At 41.1% G+C, this 24,832-nt stretch overlaps 1 protein-coding gene and 1 non-coding gene across 2 annotated transcripts; one reads left to right on the top strand and one right to left on the bottom strand.

Moving 5' to 3' along the window:
• Positions 1-1,446: 1,446 nt before the first annotated feature.
• LOC145103554 (small nucleolar RNA R71) lies at positions 1,447-1,553 on the bottom strand. The gene has a single exon (XR_013706639.1). It is a non-coding gene; the product is annotated as a small nucleolar RNA R71 (small nucleolar RNA).
• Positions 1,554-14,363: 12,810 nt separating this feature from the next.
• On the top strand, positions 14,364-15,391 carry LOC145099708 (uncharacterized). The gene is made up of 3 exons (XM_079037232.1): positions 14,364-14,748; positions 14,852-15,230; positions 15,346-15,391. Exons 1-3 carry the CDS (start codon positions 14,364-14,366, stop codon positions 15,389-15,391), a joined length of 810 nt encoding a protein of 269 aa, XP_078893358.1.
• The last annotated feature ends 9,441 nt before the right edge of the window (positions 15,392-24,832 follow it).

Raw genomic sequence — 24,832 nt, 5'->3', positions numbered from 1 at the left:
AAGTCTTATTTAACCCGAATCAATAACTAGGAAATCCGTTAATTTAGACAACCGGCCACTGCTTGAGTTAATTTGTTTCCTAAGGATTAGTAATAGCGAACGTGGAACTAATCATCTTAGTTGGTAGCCATTGAAAAATTAATCTGAAACATTGAAATCATCCATGGGAACAAATGAGTAGAACCTAACAGAAGTCCTCTTTATTATTGAATTTAGTTGGTAATTACGTGTTTTAGTTGCTAGTTAGTTAATTTGAGTGTTAATTATTCTAATTAAGTTTCTAGTCTTGCAAAACTAGAGAAAACCCTTCATTTATTACTTATTTTTAGATAATATTAGTTTTTAGTTTTAATTTTCCGTTCCCTGTGTTCGATACCCTACTTATTTAGCTACACCACAATTGATAGGTCCATCGCCTTTGTGTGTCAATTGCATTAATTAGAAGTAGGATTAAAACTAGTTGAGTCTACACACATCAAGTTTTTGGCGCCGTTGCCGGGGAACGGTTCAAAAAATAGCAATAATTTCTAGTTTTATCGATCCTTTGTGTGAGAATTATCTTGCACAAAGTTATTTTGTTGGTAATTTAGTTATTAGGATTAGTTCTAATAATTTCTGTTTTAGAAATTTAATTAGATTTTTTTATGTTTCCGCCTTGAACTTGCCGAGTGCAGTCGAAGCTACTCGGCGAGTCCATTGCTGTTTCACATTTTTTGTTTTTATTTTATTTTTGTTCTTTTTACGCGTTTTTCTTGTTTTGTTTGCAGTTGTTACATGACCCGATGATCCAATACGCCTTTGGTTCCTCCACTTGAAGACCCGGAGTCCACTTTAAAGAAGAACAAAGGAAAAGCCGTTGGAGAAACCACTTCTTCAAGGAACTCGCCTTTGAAGAATCTCAAATCCGTTTTTAGCAAGATAAAGAGCAGCAAATCAGGAGTATCCAACACCTCTTCCTTAGCAAACGAAGACCCAATCAAGGAAGACATCGTGTACGAATCCGAAGGGGAAGAAAGCAAATTTGGAGAAGGTAGCGATCTAGAAAGTGACTTTGACAACACCATGGCGAACATTGATGAAGTTCCTATGGGCGAGTGGAAGAAAAGGATAAGAGATGATACCGTCCCAGGACTTGTGCAACCCGCAATTCCCGCGACTGCCACTTTTGAGCTCAAAGGTCACATACTTGCTCAACTCAAGGAGATTCCCTTCTACGGAAAAGACCATGAAGATGCCTATAAACACTTGGATGAAGTCAATGATGTAGCTGATTACTACAATGTTCCAAATGTGCCTCGCAAAACCCAGCTACTTCGTATGCTTCCAGTCACATTCAAGGGTGCTGCAAAGGATTGGCTCAAGTCACTAACTCCTAGATCCATCACTACATGGACTAAGATGAAATAATAATTCATTGACCAGTTTTGGCCACCTTCGAAGATAGCCAAGTTGAAGAAAGCCATTGCCAACTTCGAACAACAAGTTGGAGAGTCCCTTTATGAGGCATGGGAAAGATACAAGAGTCTACTAAGGAATTGCCCACATCATGATCTGAATAGCCAACAGGAAGTCTCTATCTTCTATGATGGGGTCAATGTGACTACAAGGCAGCTTCTTGACTTGCAAGGACTGCTCACCAAGAATCCACCCCCGGTGATCAAGGAAATAATTGAAGAATTCTCTAAACATTCTAGAGAATATCATAACCCACGAAATGAAGTAAGTAGGGGAGTGATGAACACTGTTAACGATGGCATGGCGACAATGATAACTAAAGTAGATAGTTTATATAGGAGGATGACTATGATGGATCAAACAATCCATGCCATTCGGATAGGATGTGAGAATTGTAGAGGACCTTATCTCACTAAGGAATGTGATTTGGATAAGAATGGAAACAAGAAGGCTCAAGTATTGTATTCAAGTGGTCACAGATTTGACGATAATTGGCGAAAACCGAATAAGAAATGGCTCCCGTATGACGAGTACAAAATAGCAAAGGAGGAGAAATACAAGCAAAAAGAACGGGGTTTCTATCAAAAGGATGAGCCAATCATGGAGAAGAGAGTTGATTTGGAAGAGATGCTTACAAGATTCGTAGCTGCATCCGAGAAACGACACAATGATACCGATGCTACACTTAAAGATTAACAAAATATGTTGAGAGAACACCAAATTATGATGAAATATCAACAAGCTTTGCTTTGGAATCAACAAGCATCTATTCTCAACATAGAAAAGCAGCTAGGAAAACTTGCACAACAAGTGAATGAGAGAAGACTGGGTGGACTTCCGAGCAATACCGAAAGTAACCCGAAAGGTGCACATATAAACATTGTCACAACCAAGAGTGGGAAGATTATAACCCCTCTGGCCCCTATTCAGAATGAAGACCCGGAACTGGTGCAAGAGAAGGAGGCAGAAGGGCTGAATCAAGATTAAACCCAGCGGAATCCAGAACCTACTTGCCAAGTCCAGGATATGGACTCGACGAGTCCGACACCTGATCAGAAAAACTAACCTCCTGTTAAGCCATACCAGCCTCCACTGCCATATCCAGCCCGAGCTAGATAAGAAAAGCATGAAGAAGACTACCAGAAGTTTCTAGAACACATAAAGGCTCTTCAAATTAATATACCATTCATAGAAGCGGTTGCTCAAATGCCAAAATACGCCAAATTTGTCAAGGAGCTTCTAACTAATAGAAGGAATATAGAAGAAGTGAAGAAGGTAGTCCTAAACCAGAACTGTTCAGCTGCTATGTTGAACAAACTTCCTAAGAAGAAAGGAGATCCGGGAAGTTTAACATTACCCTGCCAATTTGGAAACTTGGCCACCATTCATGCACTAGATGACTCAGGGGCAAGTGTAAATCACATGCCTTACTCACTTTTCAAAAAGATAGACCTTCCCGAGCCAAGGCCCATTCGTATGGCAATACACCTAGCAAACAAGACGGTTACATTTCCTAAGGGAATTTGTGAAGATCTTTTGGTGAAGGTGGACAAGTTCGTGTTCCCCGCGGACTTTATAGTTCTAGACATGGAAGCGGATCCCCAAGTTCCAATTATATTAGGAAGAGCTTTTCTTAATACAACAAGCACTATCATCGACATGCGAGATTCTAAACTTACCCTTCGGGTAGGAGACGAATCAGTCACTTTCAGAGTTGATCAAGCCATGAAGCATGCAAGGAGTAGTGATGACACGACATTCTCAATTGACATGTTGGAAGAATTGTTGGAAGATTGGAAAGAAGAAAAACCAAGCAAGTCCACTGTCTCATTAGAAGAAGAGTTTGATGCTGAAAGGGACTTGATGGAGTTAGAAAGACTGCTCGAGGAAGCTGAGTATCACGATCTGATCAGTAGTGTAGAAGGACCAACTTGCCGAGTAGCCTCGAATGACTCGACGATTCCGTTCAAAGAACCCCGACTAGTCGCGAATATTACATCAGACTCGACGACTCCCCTTACTGGAGTCGACGTGTTCATCATTCAGAAAATAAAATCTGAGCTCAAGGTACTGCCAGATCACGTGGAGTAGGCATTTCTTGAAGATGGCCAGCAAAAACCTGTAATTATAGCTGCTGATTTGGCCAAACATGAGAAGGAGAGCCTTGTAGGTGTACTAAAGAAGAGACAAGGTGCTATAGCATGGAAGATAACCAACACAAAGGGAATTAGTCTGGCCTATTGTTCCCACAAAATCAACTTAAAAGAAGGATCCAAAGCTATAGTACAACGCCAAAGAAGACTCAACCCGAACATGCAAGAAGTTGTGAAAAAGGAGGTGGTGAAATTACTAGATGCCGGAATCATTTATTTGATATCCGATAGCCCATGGATGATTCTAGTCCAAGTGGTTCCGAATAAGGGAGGCATGACGGTAGTGGCTAATGAAAACAACGAATTAATTCCGACAAGGACGGTAACCGGGTGGCAAGTTTGCATCGACTATAGGAAACTAAATGAGGCCACATGCAGGGATCACTTTCCATTACCTTTTATCGATCAAATGCTTGAGAGGCTTTCCAGTCATCTTTATTACTGTTTTCTTGATGGGTTTTCGGGGTACTTTCAAATTCCAATCGACCCACAAGACCAAGAGAACACCACTTTTACATGCCCAAGTGGAACATTTGCATATAGACGTGTAACGCCTGTGTTTCTGGGCTTGTCATTAATGTTGGTATAATAGTCTAGGTTAACCTTTATAACCCGTTTTGAAATAATAGAAATGTAATATTTGAGTATTATGTGTTATGTGCTTAATTGTGTGTCTTAATTTAATTAAAAATAAAAATAAGCGTCAAAATGAAATGTTAGATAAAGCCGATATCTATGGATAATGTTTTAGTAGTTGAAACAAGGTTTCCGTGCATATAAAGAACGCCAAAATCTGAGTTATAACGAAGAAGTTATGACCTGTCGAAGTTTCGCGACAGAACCGGCACGACATAGCGCGACCCAGTGCGACGTAAATAGTGAATTTAAGGTAGATAGATCTCTATCCTTAGTGATCTAAATGATAATTGAAGATCTCATCGATAGTAGTGCAACGACGGAAAGACGGACGGAAACGGAGTTCAGATGAAGGAGTTATGAATTTCGAACGGAGTTTTCCAGTCCCGGCCTACTAAAGATAATATATAAGTAATATACTTATAATATATTAAAAATAAAGTCAAAATTAGCCAATGGATTCTAAACGAGAGTGGTAGAGCATAATCTCACCTTCGCAGCGATATAAAGAACGTCGAAAACGGAGTTTGTATGCGAAAGTTATGAATTTCTGAAGTTCGGGGCGCGAAACCCCAAAACTGTCAGAGACCATGACGTGGCAAGCAGTGCCACGACGTGGCAAGTCTCCTGACACCTCTGGGAGGCCCCCAGATGCAACTTGGGATGACGCATGCAGTGAGGACCAAGCCCACGACGTGGAAAAAGGTTGCCACAACGTGGCAAGGGCCAAATTTTCCCTATAAATATATTTGAAGGGCCAGTCGTTTAGGGTTGCTATTTTCTCTCTTCTCTCTCCCGTTTTACCTCGATTTGCATGCCAGAAGTACCCTGAAGCCCGAGTAATATCCCCGAGACCCGAAGCAAGTCCCGAAGCCCGAAGATCCTAAGAAGTGTGATTCCCGAGCCGAAGCTCTGCCCGCGAGAAGTTCGATTTTTGTAGAGATCTTCCAGATCTGCTGAGGATTTCTACTTCTACAAGTCGTAGTGCTGTCTGATCATCTTCTGATCAAGTGGGTGTATACTACCTTTCATAAACATGATAATAATACAAGTATGGTTTGAGTGTATTAAGTATATTGTTGTTTATATGCGTGAGTGTGTAGTTACTTTCTTCTAACGCATAATTATGAAGTATTTTATACGAAATACGTGTTATGTGTATAATTTTGTGGTTATGTGTGTGAATGTGTATTCACTCTCTTCTATCTCATAGATATGATTTACTTTCTATGAAATACGTGTTATATGGGTGTGCCTCATCTGTTATGTGGAATATGTATTGAATGAAAATGATATACAGGTTTTAAACTATGTATAAATATATATATATATATATATATATATATATATATATATATATATATATATATATATATTCTTATCTACTAATATATTGGGTAGAACATGGGTAGATAGTTGGTGTGTAATAAACAGATGAGAGGCCTCGATGTTGTTGTTGTTGTTGATCTAGTTATTCAGCGGAGTATGGATAACGACCACAGACTCTTTCTAGACAGTCCTGTGGAACGCTAGCAGGTTCATAACCTGTAGGTGTTGTGAACGATGTTTTCACCAGTGTACTCTATCCCCCTCGTGGTTGCCTTTAGGATGTCTATTGTTGAGGAAACCCCTTAGCAGTAATGTCCGTCCCGATGAAAATCCTAGATTAGGTCCCTTGAGATAGATGTTGTTTTAGGGACGTAAAGTGAGGATAACGGGAATGGGTAATCGGGATAGTGATTGGTTGGTGAAATTAAATATAATTTATTTATTGTGGGTTGAAAACTCTATATGCTCACTAGGATCCCAAGCCTGACCCAGTCAGTTTTATTTGTATTACAGGAAGTGGTGCAAGGGCGTAAGATGGATGAATCATCGAGTTGTTTTGTTTACAAGTCTGTATATGTATATATTTTTTGAATCACTTGTAATGTTATCGTTTATGCTTTATGGTCTGTATCGGAACACGACATCCCGAGTTTTGATTATATAATGAAAATGCATCTCTTGATGAAATGCTTTGATAAATATTATTTTATCATGTTTTGTTTTGGGAACAAATTCCGCAACACTTTTAAATCAAAAGGATTTACTCTGAAATTATATTAAAAAGCATAAATGAAATCGGTCTTTTCTGGCCGTGATTTTGGGGATGTCACAGTTGGTATCAGAGCATTGGTTTAAGCGAACTAGGAATTTGTAGGATTTCTAGACTTAAACTTAAAATGCTAAGTGAAGGTTTTGAGGTGTGTGTCTGTTAAATTATAGACACGAGCACTAGTATATTTTAGGAAAGTTGCCTAAAATGCCTTTACGTGCTAAATGTTTGTGTTGCCATATATGATATTATTTGTTCGGATCTATGGTTTGTTGCCGACCGGATCGGGAAACCTTATGTGTGTAGGATTCTAAGCGTACGTCTACAATATTAGGACTAGCATGTAAACGTTACGGAAATGATAAGGATGATTGTAATATCTATCATGGATAAGGATCTAAATTTCACCTTATTCGGTGTGTAGATCAAGAATGGAAAGAACAAGAAGTGGAGTAGGAAATGCAAATGAAAACAGAAATCAACAGCCTCAACCGCCTGTGATTGAGCAAGCACCTGTTGTAGCTGCTGCACCAGAACCAATCATCATGGTTGGAGTGCAGGCTATGATTCGGGCTATGTGAGCCGAGCAAAGGGAAGAAATGCGACAGATGTTGTATGGAAATGGGGACGAACCTGTTGTACCCATTGTGGAACCTAAACAGATTCCCGAGCAGTCGGAAGAAGGGAAGTACAGCGGGACTGTTGATCAAGCCAACCCGCCGATAGTTAGGCAAAACAACATGGATGGAGGAAATGATGGGAGAGGATGCAAGTACAAGTATTTCATGGCATCCAAACCACCATGTCTATCCGGAAGTCCGACGCCGGTGGAAGTTATAAATTGGATCTCTGAGATGGAGACAATGTTCGAAAGTTGCGAATGTAGCAACAGACAGAAGACTGCTCTCTCGGTTCCTCTATTAAAGTCTGGAGTATTGAGTTGGTGGAAGCTTCATGCTGATTCAATGCTCAAGGGAGAAGCAAGTAAGATGTCTTGGGAAGACTTTGTTGTGCAACTAAAGTTGTAATACTGCTCAGAGCAGGACCTTCTGGAAATCAATAATGAGTTTTAGAATTTGAAGAAGGGAAGATTGAGCGTTACTGAATACGCTACAAGTTTCACAGAGAAGATGAAGCTTATTCCATACCTAGTACCAACAGAACTCTCCAAGGTGAACAAGTTTGCTCTCGGATTACCCGCGGACTTTGGTCCAATGGTTAAGCAAGCAACTACTTTGAAAGCCGCCATCTGGGCTGCTAAGAATGTTGAGACCCAGATCAGGGAGAAGGGTCTGGAGAGGTCTGATGTTGGTGAAAAGAGGAAGTTCGATGGGCCTTCAGGGTCCAACAAGAAAAGTAAATTCTCGAAATCTAGTTCGAGAGTAGGAGGAGGCGAAGTAAAATGGTGCGACAAATGTAAGAGGAAGCATCATGGAAAATGTGAGGTAGTGACCACTTGTTTCAAATGTGGGAAGCCAGGGCACTATGCCAATGAGTGCACTCTCACCAAGAAAGTTTGCTATGGTTGTGGTGAGGAGGGTCATATGTCGAGGGACTGTCCTAAGAAGAAGGAAGCAGCAAGACCCAATATTCCGCCAAAGCCAAAAGCAAGAGTATTCCAGATGACACTGGAAGCTGCCAAAGAGGAAGCTGATGTCACTTTAGGTACCTTTCTCGTTAACGAATTGCCTGCCCAAATTTTATTTGATTCTGGAGCCAACTACTCCTTTATATCGCATGAATTTGGTAGAAAACTAGCTTTGCCTGTTGTTAGACTAGATGATGCTTTGTTAGTCGAAGTTGCTAGTGGAAAGTTTGTACCTGTTAGCTATCGCATGAAAAACATCTTAATTGATTTAAATGAGAATAAGTTCCACGAGGAATTATTGCCTATCGAACTTAATGGTTTCGACATCGTTTTGGGAATGAATTGGCTTAGCGCCAATGATGCCGAGATATTGTGCAGAAAGAAGATAGTCAAAGTAAACCTGCCTGGGAAGGAATCGTTTATGGTGTATGGAGATAAACGCAGAGTAAATTCTAGAATCATTTCATTGATGAAAGCCAGAAAATGTTTGACCAAGGGGTGTACATCATACTTAGCATTCATGATCGATGCTAAGAAGGAAAAGAAGGTGATGCATAATGTTCCTGTTTTGTGTGATTTTCCGGAAGTATTTCCCGAAGATCTTCCTGGATTACCGCCTGATCGACAAGTGGAATTCCGTATTGACTTGTTGCCCGGAAAAACGCCAATTGCAAAAGCACCTTATCGATTAGCACCGACGGAGATGAAGGAGTTGATGATGCAACTTCAGGAGTTATTGGACAAAGGTTTCATTAGACTTAGTTCATCACCCTGAGGAGCTCCGGTGTTATTTGTGAAGAAGAAAGATGGAAGTATGAGAATGTGCATTGATTACCGAGAGCTGAATAAGGCAACAATAAAGAATAGATATCCGTTATGGACACTACGAGTTTTTGGTTATGTCGTTTGTACTAACCAATGCTCCAGCAGCATTCATGGATTTTATGAATAGGGTTTGTAATCCATTCCTTGATAAATCCATGATAGTGTTCATTGACGACATTCTGATTTATTCAAAGAGCCAAGAAGAGCATGGCAAACACTTGCGAGAAGTGTTAGAAGTCTTGAAGAAGGAGAAGTTGTATGCTAAGTTCTCCAAATGTGATTTTTGGATTCGTGAAGTCCAATTCTTGGGTCACGTGGTCAACCAAGAAGGGATAATGGTTGATCCAGCGAAGATCGAAGCCTTGATGAAGTGGGAACAACCGAAAAGTCCCACGGAGATCCGAAGCTTGTTGGGATTAGTCGGATATTACCGAAGGTTTATCCAAGGCTTTTCTTCGATCGCTACACCGTTGACAGCTTTGACCCACAAAGGAGCTACTTATGCTTGGAATGATAAGCATAAAGAAGCATTCGAGAAGCTAAAGAAGAAACTATGCGAGGCACCGATACTTTCTCTACCCGATGGAGTTGAAGACTTCGCTGTTTATAGCGATGCGTCTGGGGTTGGATTGGGTTGTGTTTTGACCCAAAGAGAAAAGGTGATAGCATATGCGTCTCGACAGCTGAAAGAGCATGAAAAGAACTACCCGACTCATGATTTGGAGTTGGCAGCGGTAGTTTTCGCTCTGAAGATATGGAGGCATTACCTCTATGGCACAAAGTGCAAACTTTTCACTGATCATAAGAGTCTCCAATATCTCTTTGGTCAGAAGGAATAGAATATGAGGCAACGACGCTGGCTAGAATTACTTAAAGACTACGACTGTTAAATACTTTACCACCCCGGTAAGGCTAATGTTGTTGCTGATGCTCTCAGTCAGAAAGTCAATCTTGAAAGGAATAGGCCAAGAGCGTTGAGAATTAAAGTTGTCTCGACCATTGTGGAAAGTATAAAGAAAGCTCAAGAGGAAGCTTCTGAAAAGAATGACCGAAAGGAGGATCGTTTGGGCAAAACGTTGGTGTTCGGTGTAAAGAGTCATGTACTGAAGGTGTTCCAAGATCGGATTTGGATACCTAAGACAGGAGGAGTCAGAGATCTTCTGATGGAAGATGCTCACAAAACCATGTACTCGATTCATCCCGGTAGCACTAAAATGTATAGGGACCTAAAACCCTACTACTGGTGGCCGACGATGAAGCTTGATGTTGCAAAGTATGTGGCCGAGTGTGTGACTTGTGGGAGAGTAAAGACACAACATCAGAAACCGTACGGGAGTTTAGAACCATTGTCTGTGCCTATGGGTAAGTGGGAAGACATTGCTATGATTTTGTCACTAAACCGCCCAGAACAAAGAATGGTCACCACATGATTTGGGTGGTCATTGATCGATTCACTAAGAGTGCGCATTTCATAACGGCCAAGGAAAAATGGTCTATGGAGAAGCTTGCGAATTCTTACGTGAAGGAAATTGTAAGGCTTCACGGTGTTCCGTTAACGATTGTATCGGATCGTGATAGCCGTTTCACCTCGAGGTTTTGGAAAAGTCTACAAGAGGAATTGGGTACCAAGTTGTGTTTAAGTACAGCTTACCATCCGCAGACTGATGGTCAGAGCGAACGAACGATACAAACGCTTGAAGACATGCTGAGAGCATGTACTCTAGAATTCCTAGGTAACTGGGATGAACATTTACCTTTGGTAGAATTTTCCTACAATAATAGTTTTCACTCGAGCATTAAGATGACACCTTATCAAGCTTTGTACGGGCAGAAGTGTCGTACGCCGTCTTGTTGGCTTGAGGCAGGGGAAAAGCAGTTTATGGGACCGAAGATGGTTCATCAAACTGCTGAAAAGTTGAAAATAATTAGGGAAAGAATGTTAGTTGCTCAGGATCGTCAAAAGACTTATGCTGACAAAAAGCAAAGACCAATGACTTTTGAAGTTGGGGATTCGGTTTTGCTTAAAGTCTCGCCGTGGAAGGGACTTATAAGATTTGGTAAAAGGGGAAAATTATGTCCAAGGTTTATTGGACCGTTTAAAGTTCTTCAGAGGATTGGGAACCAAGCTTACAAGCTCGAACTACCAGAAGAACTGAATGGAATTCACTTTCCATGTGTGTTATTTGAGGAAGTTCACGGGAGAAGTTCCCGACATGATTCCACTTTCGGCGTTGAGAATCGATGAGAACAAAAGGTTGATTGAAGAACCAGAGGCAATCATTGACCGAAAGACAAAGAAGTTGCGACGCAAGATGGTCAAGTTAGTGCTTGTCCGATGGAAACACACGAATGGGCCGAATCTCACCTGGGAGACGGAGAGTGACATGATGGGTCGCTATCCGCATTTGTTTGTTGATGTGTGATTCCAGGGACGGAATCATTCTAAGGTGGAGAGAATTGTAACGCCTGTGTTTCTGGGATTGTCATTAATGTTGGTATAATAGTCTACGTTAACCCTTGTAACCCGTTTTGAAATAATAGAAGTGTATTATTTGAGTATTATGTGTTATGTGCTTAATTGTGTGTCTTAATTTAATTAAGAATAAAAATAAGCGTCAAAATGAAATGTTAGAAAAAGCCGATATCTATGGATAATGTTGTAGTAGTTGAAACGAGGTTTCCGTGCAAGTCTCCTAACACCTCTGAGAGGCCCCCAGATGAAACATGGGATGACGCATGCAGTGACGACCAAGCCCACGACGTGGAAAAAGGTTGGCACGACGTGGCAAGGGCCAAATTTGCCCTATAAATAGATTTGAAGGGCCAGTCGTTTAGGGTTGCTATTTTCTCTCTTCTCTCTCCCATTTTACCTCGATTTGCATGCCAGAAGTAACCCGAAGCCCCGGTAATATCCCCGAGACCCGAAGCAAGTCCCGAAGCCCGAATATCCCGAGAAGTGCGATTGCCGAGCCGAAGCTCTGCCCGCGAGAAGTTCGATTTTTGTAGAGATCTTCCAGATCTGCTGAGGATTTCTACTTCTACAAGCCGTAGTGCTGTCTGATCATCTTCTGATCAAGTGAGTGTATACTACCTTTCATAAACACGATAATAATACAAGTATGGTTTGAGTGTATTAAGTATATTGTTGTTTATATGCGTGAGTGTGTAGTTACTTTCTTCTAACGCATAATTATGAAGTATTTTATACGAAATACGTGTTATGTGTATAATTTTGTGGTTATGTGTGTGAATGTGTATTCACTCTCTTCTATCTCATAGATCTGATTTACTTTCTAAGAAATACGTGTTATGTGCGTGTGCCTCATCTGTTATGTGGAATATGTATTGAATGATAATGATATACAGGTTTTAAACTATGTATATATATATATATATATATATATATATATATATATATATATATTCTTATCTACTAATATGTTGGGTAGAACATGGGTAGATAGTTGGTGTGTAAAAACATATGAGAGGCCTCGATGTTGTTGTTGTTGTTGATCTAGTTATTCAGCGGAGTATGGATAACGACCACAGACTCTTTCTAGACAGTCCTGTGGAACGCTAGCAGGTTCATAACCTGTAGGTGTTGTGAACGATGTGTTCACCGGTGTACTCTATCCCCCTCATGGTTGCCTTTAGGATATCTATTGTTAAGGAAACCCCTTAGCAGTAATGTCCGTCCCGATGAAAATCCTAGATTAGGTCCCTTGAGATAGATGTTGTTTTAGGGACGTAAAGTGAGGATAACGGGAATGGGTAATCGGGATAGTGATTGGTTGGTGAAATTAAATATAATTTATTTATTGTGGGTTGAAAACCCTATATGCTCACCAGGCTCCCAAGCCTGACCCACTCAGTTTTATTTGTTTTACAGGAAGTGGCGCAAGGGCGTAAGATGGATGAATCATCGAGTTGTTTTGTTTACAAGTCTGTATATGTATATATTTGTTGAAAGACTTGTAATGTTATCGTTTATGCTTTATGGTATGTGTCGGAACATGACATCCCGATTTTTGATTATATAATGAAAACGGATCTCTTGATGAAACGCTTTGATAAATATTATTTTATCATGTTTTTTTTAGGAACAAATTCCGCAACACTTTTAAATCAAAAGGATTTACTCTGAAATTATTTTAAAAAGCATAAATGAAATCGGTCTTTTCCGGCCGTGATTTTGGGGATGTCACAAGATGCATGCCTTTTGGGTTATGCAATGCACCAGCTACTTTCCAAAGGTGCAAGATGGCTATCTTTCATGATATGATCGGAAAGTTTATGGAGGTTTTCATGGATGTCTTCTCAGTTTTTGGGTCCTCTTTTGAAGATTGCTTGTCCAACTAGGATCTAATGTTAGCAAGATGTGAAAAGACCAACCTTGTCCTTAATTGGGAGAAGTGTCATTTTGTGGTGAAGGAAGGAATTGTGCTAGGACACAAGGTCTCAAGGATGGGGATAGAGGTAGATAGAGAAAAGGTGGAAACTATAGCCAAATTAGCACCTCCAACAAATGTCAAGGGGGTAAAAAGCTTTTTAGGCCATGCAAGGTTTTATAGGAGTTTTATTAAAGACTTTTCGAAGATCACAAGACCCTTGACTAAATTACTTTTGAAGGATGCCCATTCAACTTTTCTATAGAATGTCTTGAAGCATTTAATTTGTTGAAGAAAAAGTTAACTGCTTCACCTATTATGGTGGCTCCAAATTGGAGTCTTCCTTTTGAGTTCATGTGTGATGCTAGTGACTTTACGGTGGGAGCTGTTTTGGGATAAAGAATTGAAAAGCATTTTCAGCCAATCTATTATGCAAGCAAGACATTGAATCCTACTCAAGAGAACTACACTACTACCGAGAAGGAGTTGTTAGCAGTGGTATATGCTTTTGACAAGTTTCAACCATACTTAGTGTTGTCCAAGACAATCGTTTTTACCGATCACTCCGCGTTGAAGTATCTATTTCCAAACAAGATGTGAAGCCTAGATTGATACGTTAGGTTCTACTTCTACAAGAGTTTGGTATCGAAATACGCGATAAAAAGGGGATGGAAAACGTAGTTGCCGATCACTTATCAAGACTAGAAAACCCACTTTTGGAGAAGTTAGAAGAAGATAAAATTGGGGATGATTTTCCCGATGAGTATATCATGGTAGTAGCGGAAGAAGTGCCATAGTTTGCGAATATAGCGAATTATTTAGCAACCAAATACAGCCCAAAAGATTTGACTCGCCAACAAAAGAAGAAATTATGTTCGGAAGTTAAATACTACTTTTTGGACGAGCCATACCTTTTCCGAAGCTGCACGGATGGAATGATAAGAAGATGTGTATTCGGGAAGGAAAGTCAAGAAATTTTGGCACACTGCCATAGTGGACCCACCGGAGGACATCATTGAGCACATTACACCGCAAAGAAATTTTTTGATATTGGGTCGTATTGGCCTACAATTTTCAAGGATGTTGCTCAATATGTCAAGGAATGTGACTCATGCCAAAGAGTGAGGAACATATCATCCCGAAATGAAATGCCTCAATAAAGCATTCAAGTGTGTGAAATATTTGATGTGTGGGGGGTTGACTTCATGGGACCCTTTCCCATGTCTAAAGGAAATAAATACATCTTGGTGGCGGTTGATTACGTATCTAAATGGGCGGAGGCACAAGCATTGCCCACTAATGATGCTCGGGTGGTTGTACACCTTTTGAAGAAATTATTCTCAAGATTTGGAGTTCCTAAAGCTCTCATTAGTGACCGAGGCACTCACTTCGCCAATGACCAATTAGCTAAAGTGTTGCAAAAATATGGTGTTCACCACAGATTTTCAACATCCTATCATCCTCAAACAAGTGGGAAAACTGAAATTACAAATAGGGCGTTGAAGAGCATACTAGAAAGATCGGTTGGAAGTAATAGAAAAGAATGGTCGGATAAGCTTGATGATGCACTATGGGCGTTTAGGACAACTTTTAAGACACCTATTGGTACTACACCATATAGGCTAGTCTATGGAAAAAAATTGTCACTTACCGGTTGAATTAGAGCACAATACTTATTGGGCATTAAAGTTATGCAATTTTGATCTAGCTGAACTTAGAACTAACCGGTTAATGCAATTGAATGCCTTGGAAGAGCTTAGAAATGAGGCATACACTAGTTCCTTAATTTACAAAGAAAAGACCAAGAACTGGCATGAAAAAAGACTCAAGGGTAATAAGGACTTTTACGAAGGACAAAAGGTGTTACTTTTTAATTCAAGGCTTAAACTATTTCCGGGAAAGCTTAAGACACGAAGGGATAGTCCATTTATAGTAAAGAAAAATTTTCCACATGGAGCTATGGAGCTAATATCAAGAGATGGAACTCATTTCAAGGTCAATGGTCATAGGGTGAAAAAATATGAAAAAGGAATTCCAAGAAATGAAGAACTTGAAGAAGGGATGCTGTTGGAAGGGATTGCAGAAATGTAAGCAGGAAGGAGTCCAGCTAATGACTCCTTAAAAATAAGCGCTTCCGGGAGGCAACCCGCATTTAGAGTTTTCTTTCTTTTTCTTTTCTTTTTCGTTTTTCATTTTGCTTAGGATTTGTTTTTACCAATCTTCTTCTGTGTTTAAAATGATTGCTTGAGGGCAAGTAATGCTCAAGTGTGGGGTGGCATACATTTCATTTTACAAATTCAAAATTTTCACTGAATGAAAAACACTACGAGTCTATAAGTCTACTCAGCGAGTCCGTTTCAGAAATCCCGAAAAGTCGATGAATCATGTATTTACTCGCCGAGTAGGTCCGCCTACTCGACGAATACATATTTTTACCCAGAAAAAAAATTATTTTAATTACATTCTGTAAAAGAGGGGTTTTTACCCTAATTTGCAAACACTCAGCCATTCATACGAGCCGCCTCCCCCACTCGACGTGCAAACACTCTCAAGCATCCATCTTGAATTTTCTCTTCTTTTGCAATTTCAACTAACAAGGTAACAAATTTAGCATTAATCCTTTGCAAGTTTCAATTTTTGGTGTAATAACACCTTTTTCTGGAAAATCCTATTTTTGGGAAGACTTGGATTTTAGGGTTTTGATTCTTGACAAATTAGGACGTTTTAGACGTAAATTTTTACATTCATAGACTCCTGGAACATACCGAAGCAAACCCCTGTAATAATTTATGGATTTGACCGGTTAATTTCATCAGAACGAGTTTGAACTCGAGCAGTTCATCCTACTTGCCGATTCGGTTCGTGGACTTGGCGAGTCCATGCTGCTGATGCCTAATATTTTGCCATTTTTAATACTTTCATTATTTTGTTTGTCATTTTCTTGTTCCTTTGCTGTGTAGGAGCCATGTCTAGGAGAGGTCAAAGCTCACGAGGAGGCAGTTGAGGGGACATCGCATGGTTGACTTTTCCAAGCATCACCATCAAGTCTTCACTCACACGTGAAAAGAGAAAGTTGGAGGCTTTGAAGCGAAAGGAAATATATGTTCCTAATGATTGGACTGGTCATGGATTGGGCAAGCTGGGCTGGAAGAAGCACTAAGCCATTATTTGGTCAAGTCTTGTGAAATTGATGGGGTACAAATAATGTGTGACGGGTGGAGTAGGTTGTTTAAGCTTCAAGAACCGGTATATTAAGAACTTTGTTTGGAGTTCTTTGCCACCATCTCTTTCCGGGGTGGTGACGACTATTATATTCCTAACATCATTTCATTCTGCCTTGGAGGAGAGTTTTGCCAGTGCAGCATGGCAAAGCTGGCGTTGAGGCTAGGAATTTATGATCAGAATGAGATCATGTATCAGACTTTTGAGTCATTTTTGGAGCAGTGCCACAAAGACTTACCCGAGGGTGTGGTTGCCTCTATTTGGTGGAACACCATTTCTACCCAAGTCTATATCCCTTCATCCACTCAAGAGAGGATGATCCACTCCCCGATCCATCGCCTCCTTCATCGTCTGATCGCTAGCTCTATAAACATGCGAAAGGATGATGATAAAGTCCCGACGCTCGACAGATTCTACATGTGGAGTATTATTACTCCTAATGTATTTTGCAATTTGCCATATTGCAAGGCAAAGTACTTGGCAGAAGGGGCAGTGAAAGAGCAGGTGACTTCAAAAATCAATGGTGGCATATTTGTGACAAGGCTTGCAAGAACCTATGGCATTTTGGATCGAACAGAGGCCCGAGCATTGACTATGATTCTTAGTCCTCCCTTCACCACAACTTTATTTAGGAGGGCTAGGATCATTGACGATTATGGAGGGGACCATGTTAGCATTCCAAATGATGATGAACCGTTGATGCCGGAAGAACCAGGAAGGATGGTAAGGCGAAGGAGAGAGCGGGTGCCACAAGACCCACCGGTTATTCCAGTGGATGAGGATCTACCTATGGATTGGTATAACGTGGACCTGCGAAGATACCAAGACGACATCGGGCAGGGAGTGAACAATGTCAATGAGTATTTTACTTACTTATTTGAGCAAATTCACTTTGCACCAAGGCCCGGATACCCGTATATCTCCAATTGGGATGAAAGGGTGCAAGCGAGAGGAAATCAAGCGGGTGGAAGTGGAGCCGGAGGAGATGAAGACGACGAGGAAGATTGATGTCTTATTTTATTGTGTTCTTGATGTTTAAGACTATTTATTTTTCGTTGTGTTGGGTGATGAACTTGTAGGATATTTAGGTAGGAAGTTTTTTTACTTGTGATTGTTTCTTTTCAGATTGAAGGGTTGGATGCAAGCAAGAGTCTCAATTGTCAAGGTTAGAGAGAGGATCGGGTCTAGATGAGAATGTGCATAAGTTAGGGTCGATTCCGTTATCAAGGAGGGTCTTAGAGTGCTAACTGTTGAAGAAAAATGAAGAAAACCCACTGACTTATCATAGCCAGCCACATCAGACACGGAAACCAAAAGCAGAATATTTAAATTTTTCTCTCAGCGATGGACTCATTGAGTGCACATTACCTACTCGACGAGTCCGAGTTCAATTTCATGATTTTCTGCTAGATACATTGCAACTCGTCGAGTTGACGTATAGACTCGACGATCCGGTCACTTTTCCATTCTCAAGGCTTACATTATGCTAATATTCACTACGGGTCTCATGCATATTCCTTAGAGTTTGATTTCTGAAGATTTCCAAGTATCTTTCCTGCATTTTTGGAGCTTTCCTACACAAGATATGACACCCAAGACATGGATGAGTTGTTCCCATGTCTAAAGTCAGCTGAAGATGGAGCTAAATTGAAGAATATCAACCTCGCCACGACTATCCCAGGGGAGTTTGTTCCAATTCCCTCTTTATTTTCTTATGATGCATAATATGCAACGGGACATTTCATAAATTAAGTGTGGGGTAGGGGTTGGTTACATTAGTTAAATTTTGAAAATTTTGCATTAAAATTGCTATGGCTAAATTAGAAAATTTTGGTAAAAGCAATTAGGGTTCATGCTAGTACTATGTTGATGATTTTATGAAGACCCAAATGTTTAGTTGAGCCTATATACATTATAATGCATTTGTGGCTTCCATTATTCTAGTGAAATCATGGGACAAAAACACGACCCTGCTTAGTTTGAAGGATGCAATAAGTTTAGCATCGTGTACCAGAAATGTATCCAGGAAAACTATTATCTTTAGCCAATAAAGGTTGAAGTTGAGCGCCCTCGGCGAGTCAAGCCGAAGATTCGAGAATATCTTGAAGACCTTTCCGTACATAGATTTTTAATGAGGGACTCGCCGAGTAGGTCATTGGACTTGACAAGTCACCTCTGTTCCCAAAAAAATTATAAATAGGGACTTTGAGATCGAGATGAAAACTTCTCTGGAACCCTAGGAGGCTGAAGAAACAATTGGAGGTGTTGCTTGGTCGTGAGGAGCTGTGGAATCAACCCTACATTCAATTGTGAAGAGAATCAAGACAATTTTGGTTTATTCTAATTAAGTTTCTAGTCTTGTAAAACAAGAGAAAACCGTTTGTTTATTACTTATTTTTAGATAATATTAGTTTTTAGTTTTAATTTTCTATTCCTTATGTTCGATACCCTACTTATGTAGCTACACCACAATTGATAGGTCCACTGCCTTTGTGTGTCAATATTAATTAGAAGTAGGATTAAAACTAGTTGAGTCTACACACATCACCAATTTTTTTAACAAACATTTTTCATTTTTAATTAATCAACACATTTGCATAACCCATGAAATCCCAAAACAATTGTTTTCAAATCCACATTAATTACAACTTTATTTAAAAGCATCAAAGTGTCCCATAATATATCAATGAGAGAAAGAGTGCATGTTGCGCCATCACGCTTTGCCCTTGCCCTTGGGCTTAGATGTACCTGAAACAAATCCACAAATAGTAAGCTGAAAGCTTAGTGAGTTCCCTAGAGCATACCCACAAATAAACCACATACAACATATCATACTAGCAAAACAGCTATACATATCACCTAAGCCATGCATACCAACATATAAGGAAGCCCTGGAAACCCTCCAGCGTCTTACTCTGGGTGCAATGGGAACCCCTGCATGGTCTTAGCCCAATGCCTTGGGAACCCCCCGAGGTCTTTGACCTAGGATGCTAGGGAAACCCTCCAAGGTCTTACACCTAAGTGCCTCGAGAAACCACCAAGGTCTTTGACCTAGGATGTCGTGGAAACCCTCCATGGTCCTATACCTAAGTGCATCGGGAACCCCCCGAGGTCTTCCATACAAGATTCACAGAAACAACTAATATATTGCATATCACATAATCCAAATAGCATATATGTAACAATTAATGGGCCGACCTTAGTACCTTCCACCCATTGGTATGGTGAGGAGACTCACCTCTGTTTGAAGAATCTGAAAACTGCTCTCCTAACTGTTCATAACCTCCCGTGCTGAATAATAATATTAACCCATGTTAGGACATTACATAATCAAAGGAAAATCTAAACTTCAAATCCCTCATAAGGCTAACTATTATTTCCTTGATAATGGGCCCAAAGTCAATGTCTGTAAATCATTAATGGGCCTCATGGCCCAATATTTTCGAATCATAACGTCCATGGCCCACAACAGATAAAATGGCCCACCATCCCCAAAATATAACAAGATCCAATAACCCATTGAGGCCCAATAGTTCAAAGGCCCCAAACAAATCCAAGCCCATATGTGGTGTGTATGCTTAGCATACCACCCTGGTACGTGCAACATACTAGGTCTCTAGGACTTACGTGCAGCGTACGCTCGGTTACGCCCAACGTACTAACAGATTATGCACTTTCTTCATTAAGTTTTTAATACTCGATTCCTTTATGTCCAAAAGTTAGATCTAAGCTTATTAAGATGACCTAGGGCATAAAGTTGGCAACTTTATGCCTTTTCATGCCTCATATATTCCCAACACCCCCATTAAGACCTTTTTAAGGTTCTTAACCCATGCATGAGCTCAAAACACCCACCAAAACCCTATTTTTATCTTGCAAACGGACCAAGGGACCTCAGATATGTCATTTCCATCCTCTGGAGTTGCTCTACTCACAAGAGGAGATCCAAAATCAACCAAAGGAACTAAACTAGAAAACCCTAGCTAGATCTGGTGATTTAAGTCGACTATATGTAGATTCTTGAAGTCCAATGCCACTCTAAGCTTGTTTGAAAACCTCTTCTTCTTGAATGAACACTATAAGGGCCACAAATGCACTCTTAAATCTCAAAATGCACATACCAATGGTATTAGGGTTTTTAGAGACATTTGAAGGTGACAAAGGCTGATTAGGGTAAGGCTTAAATGAGTTAAGGGTGTTTATATAGGTCTCAAGTCTGAAAATTAGGGTTTTGACATCCGGCACGTATGCCCAATGTACTTCTGGTATGCCCAATGTACATGTTGTCCCTCTGTGATCACCCATGTGTAGTACGCTAAGCGGACTCATAAGTATGCCCAACGTACTTAAAGGACTAATATGCTAAAATTGAATTTCTTCAAGGGTTTCAAAGTCATAACTGGTTTAGAGTGTTACAACTCCAAAATCTTAAGGGACTGAGGGACCCAAGCTATCTCCTTGCTTCCTTGCACCACAATGAACATCCTTCTTCTTTAATATTCACTAAAAGCCAATAAAAAGGCCTCTAATCAAACAAATAAGTTTATAAACACTAGACAGAGATAGTGTTTCATTGAGAGAGGTTGGAGGCTGAAAAGGATGCCCTGTTCAACATCTAGATTTCCAAACCAAAATTTTCATTTTGAAATTCATATAAAAATATTGGTCATAAAAACTATCTCAAGAAAATCACAAATGTCAAATACAGATGATCATCAAAAGATCAGAGTATCCCAAAATATTTGGAATCATAAACTATAGGCGAATCTATACAATCAAGCCTTCGCATTCCCACGATCCTCATAAATACTTGAAACACATTTAATAAACAACTATAACAATGAATCTTAGTGAGTTCCCTAAAATACCATATACAATACAACACAATATAAACTGCTATGGGTTATCAGCAACCCAGGAGACTACCCAAAATCTCAGTTTGCAAACAGCACGCCATGTGGCTAATCAGCAACCCTAAATAACACCTTAACTCTCAGTATACACAATAACACATATCATATTAATAGCACATAGACCCATCTGGTAATCACATATATAATATATTCTAATACACAGGTAAGAACAGTAAGGAGACATACCTTTCACATATGACTGATAGAACTCATACCCAAACTGCTCTAACTAGACTCTGCCTATTAATTACACTAATTAATACTAATTAATTAATAATTAAGGTAATTTTCCATACCCCACTAGTCCCTAGCCAAGGCCAATCCATGTTTAGGGAAAAATACCATTTTTACCCCTTGCAAACCCAAATGTAACAACGCAAATTTTCAAACAAAATTTTCATTTTTAAAAATATATTTATTTCCATTCAAAACAAGGCATAAATAGTTTAAGTATTCTGTCAAATACAAATAATCAGAATCCCAAGATCATAAAAGCATTCTTCAGTGTGTATCGATCACGCCGGTGCCTTCCCACGGTCCTTGCTAGTACCTGAAATACATGCACAACAACTGTAAGCATAAATGCTTAGTGAGTTCCCCAATATACAACTTACGCACATACGCCTTTCCAGGCCCTGACCTTCCGGTCATCAACACCACGCCTTCCGGCCCATAACATATTCGCCTTCCGGCCCATAACATATTGCCTTCCGGCCCACATAACATACATAGCACATATAACAAATATCTTACCACATATAGCATACATATCACATATCGTATCTGACCTTCCGGTCACACAGTCAAACCCTTCCGGGTACAGTATAGTGAGAAGACTCACCTCGTAAAAGCTGAACGCTAGCAATTCCCGAAATGACTCGTGCACAATCGACGAGCTACAACCTCCCTATAACATCACATATCTCATTAACACTTATATCTTCTAAGTGTGACTATCCCTAAGAAGTCAGACTTAGGTCAACTCTGGTCAACGGTCAACGGTCAACTCGACCGGACTCGGCGAGTGCCATGGCGACTCGGCGAGTCTAGACGTCCTCCAACTCTCTGAGATTCCCTATCTACTCGTCGAGTATCCTCCTCGACCCGACGAGTTACTCCTGGAAGAATCGCGGGGCCACCCCGACTCCACTCGTCGAGTCTGAAGAACAACTCGGCGAGTCCCAGTAAATCTTCAAGCTACTCGCCGAGTCTGAAGAACAACTCGGCGAGTCCATGCCATGCAGACGAGCAACTGCTTTCTAAATTACGTATGGTCCCGAGATATACAATCATGGGACTTTCTGGACTTCTAAACATCTTATTACTGGGGTATAAACGTTTGGGTAATAACATAATAACCCATCTAATCACTAAATGGGTTTCATAAACCCTAATTTCGCATACACATCAAAATAACAGAATTGGTCCGAGTATTACCTGAAAACGCACTCTCTGTGTCCCCCAAACCTCAGGACTCGATCCTCCTTGATATTCCTTTGGCCAAATTCCTCTTCTTCTTGCCTAACAAGTTCCTCCAAGTTCCAATGGCTTTCTCTCCTGCTCTGGACGTCCACAACGATTAGGGTTCTTCTCAATCGACCAAAAGACGGAAAATGACGGCCTAAGAGGCGTTATATACGATCCAAAACCGAACGGTTAGGGTTTCTGCTGAACAGCGTCGACTCGCCGAGTCCATATCTGGACTCGTCGAGTCCAGTCGCGAACCCGCGACCAAGTCTGCGATCCTACTCGGCGAGTCTAGGCTCCAACTCGCCGAGTCCCCTCTTAAATCACCCCCAAAAACATAATTTAATAATACCTGAGATTCCGGGCTGTTACAACTCTCCCCCGCTAGGATTAGACTTCGCCCTCGAAGTCTCATTCTGAAAATAGTTTCGGATGCTGCTCCCGCATCTCACGTTCCGGCTCCCAAGTCATTTCCGATCCCTTACGGTGTTGCCATTGAACCAACACCAGAGGTACCTCCTTGTTCCTCATAACCTTGATCTTCCGATCCCTGATAGCCACTGGTCTCTCCGCATAATTCAGGCTCGCATCCACCTGAATATCCTCTAATGGAACCACCGCCGACTCATCGGCTATGCACTTCCTCAATTGCGACACATGAAAGGTGTCGTGGATCTGTCCCAACTCCGCTGGCAACTCCAACCGATAGGCTACCCGGCCTATCCTTGCACTCACACGAAATGGCCCAATATACCGGGGACCCAACTTGCCCCTCTTCCTGAATCGAATCACTTCTTTCCAAGGAGAGACCTTCAGGAGAACGAAGTCGCCGACCTGAAATTCCAGCTCGGATCGGCGCCTGTCTGCGTAACTCTTCTGCCGGCTCTGGGCGGTCAATAACCTTTGTCTAACTTGCTGAATCTGCTCTGTTGTCTGGAGCACGATCTCCGTGCTGCCCATCACTCTCTGTCCCACCTCTCCCCAGCAAATGGGGGTCCGACACCTCCTACCATACAACAACTCAAAAGGTGGCATACCAATGCTCGAATGATGGCTGTTGTTGTAGGAAAACTCTGCTAGGGGTAAGTATGCATCCCAGCTACCCCCCGAAGTCTAACACACACGCTCGAAGCATGTCCTCCAGTGTCTGAATCGTCCGCTCGCTCTGACCGTCTGTCTGGGGATGGTATGCGGTACTAAAATGTAGTTTAGTACCCAGCTCCTCATGGAATTTCTTCCAGAACCTGGAAGTGAAACGTACATCACGGTCTGAAACAATCGAGATCGGCACTCCATGCCGAGATATTACCTCTCTCACGTATAACTCCGCCAACTTCTCCGCTGATGAACTCTCGCTAATGGCAAGGAAGTGTGCACTCTTCGTCAATCTATCCACAATCACCTAAATTGCATCGACTCCCCTGGCAGTTCTCGGCAATTTGGTGATGAAATCCATAGTAATTTGTTCCCACTTCCACTCGGGGATCTCCAAGGGCTGCAACTTGCCATGCGGTCTCTGGTGCTCGGCCTTAACCCTACGGCAGGTCAAACACCTCTCAACGAACCATGCGACGTCTATCTTCATACAAGGCCACCAATATTCCTTCCTCAAGTCCAAATACATCTTCGTAGCACCGGGATGGATCGAGAATTTCGATCTATGAGCCTCCTCCATCAAAGTAGTACGTGTACCGCCCACGAACGGTACCCAAATCCGACCTTGAAACGTCAGAAGTCCTCGTCCATCCTTAACGAACTCTGAAATTAACCCCACGACCCGCTCTTTCTTCTGCATCTCGGATCTCACAACCTCGGCCTGCGCCCCGCGAGTAGCATCCAATACCAGAGTCATCACCGTCAGTCTCAGACATACATCTCGCGATGGAGTGCTCTCCGCCCTACGGCTCAATGCATCAGCTACCACATTAGCCTTGCCTGGGTGGTACAGTATCTCACAATCATAATCCTTGACCACATCCAACCACCTCCTCTGACGCATATTTAGGTTGGGTTGATCCATCAAATACTTCAGACTCTTATGATCCGTGTATATCGTACATCGAACCCCATACAAGTAGTGACGCCAA

The sequence above is a fragment of the Lactuca serriola genome, chromosome 4 (assembly GCF_051521515.1).
Source record: "Lactuca serriola cultivar US96UC23 chromosome 4, Lser_US96UC23_V15, whole genome shotgun sequence".
Classification (NCBI taxonomy): Eukaryota; Viridiplantae; Streptophyta; class Magnoliopsida; order Asterales; family Asteraceae; genus Lactuca; species Lactuca serriola.
The sequence above is the reverse complement of the archived record's forward strand: the minus strand, read 5'-3'. Positions and strand labels throughout refer to the sequence as shown.

Coding starts and splice junctions, on each gene's coding strand:
- LOC145099708 (XM_079037232.1), top strand. CDS start 14,364: ATGTCTAAAGGAAATAAATACATCTTGGTGGCGGTTGATTACGTATCT. Junction 14,749..14,851: donor AACTTTTAAGACACCTATTG/GTACTACACCAT, acceptor ATTTTGATCTAG/CTGAACTTAGAACTAACCGG. Junction 15,231..15,345: donor TTGGAAGGGATTGCAGAAAT/GTAAGCAGGAAG, acceptor CATTTTGCTTAG/GATTTGTTTTTACCAATCTT.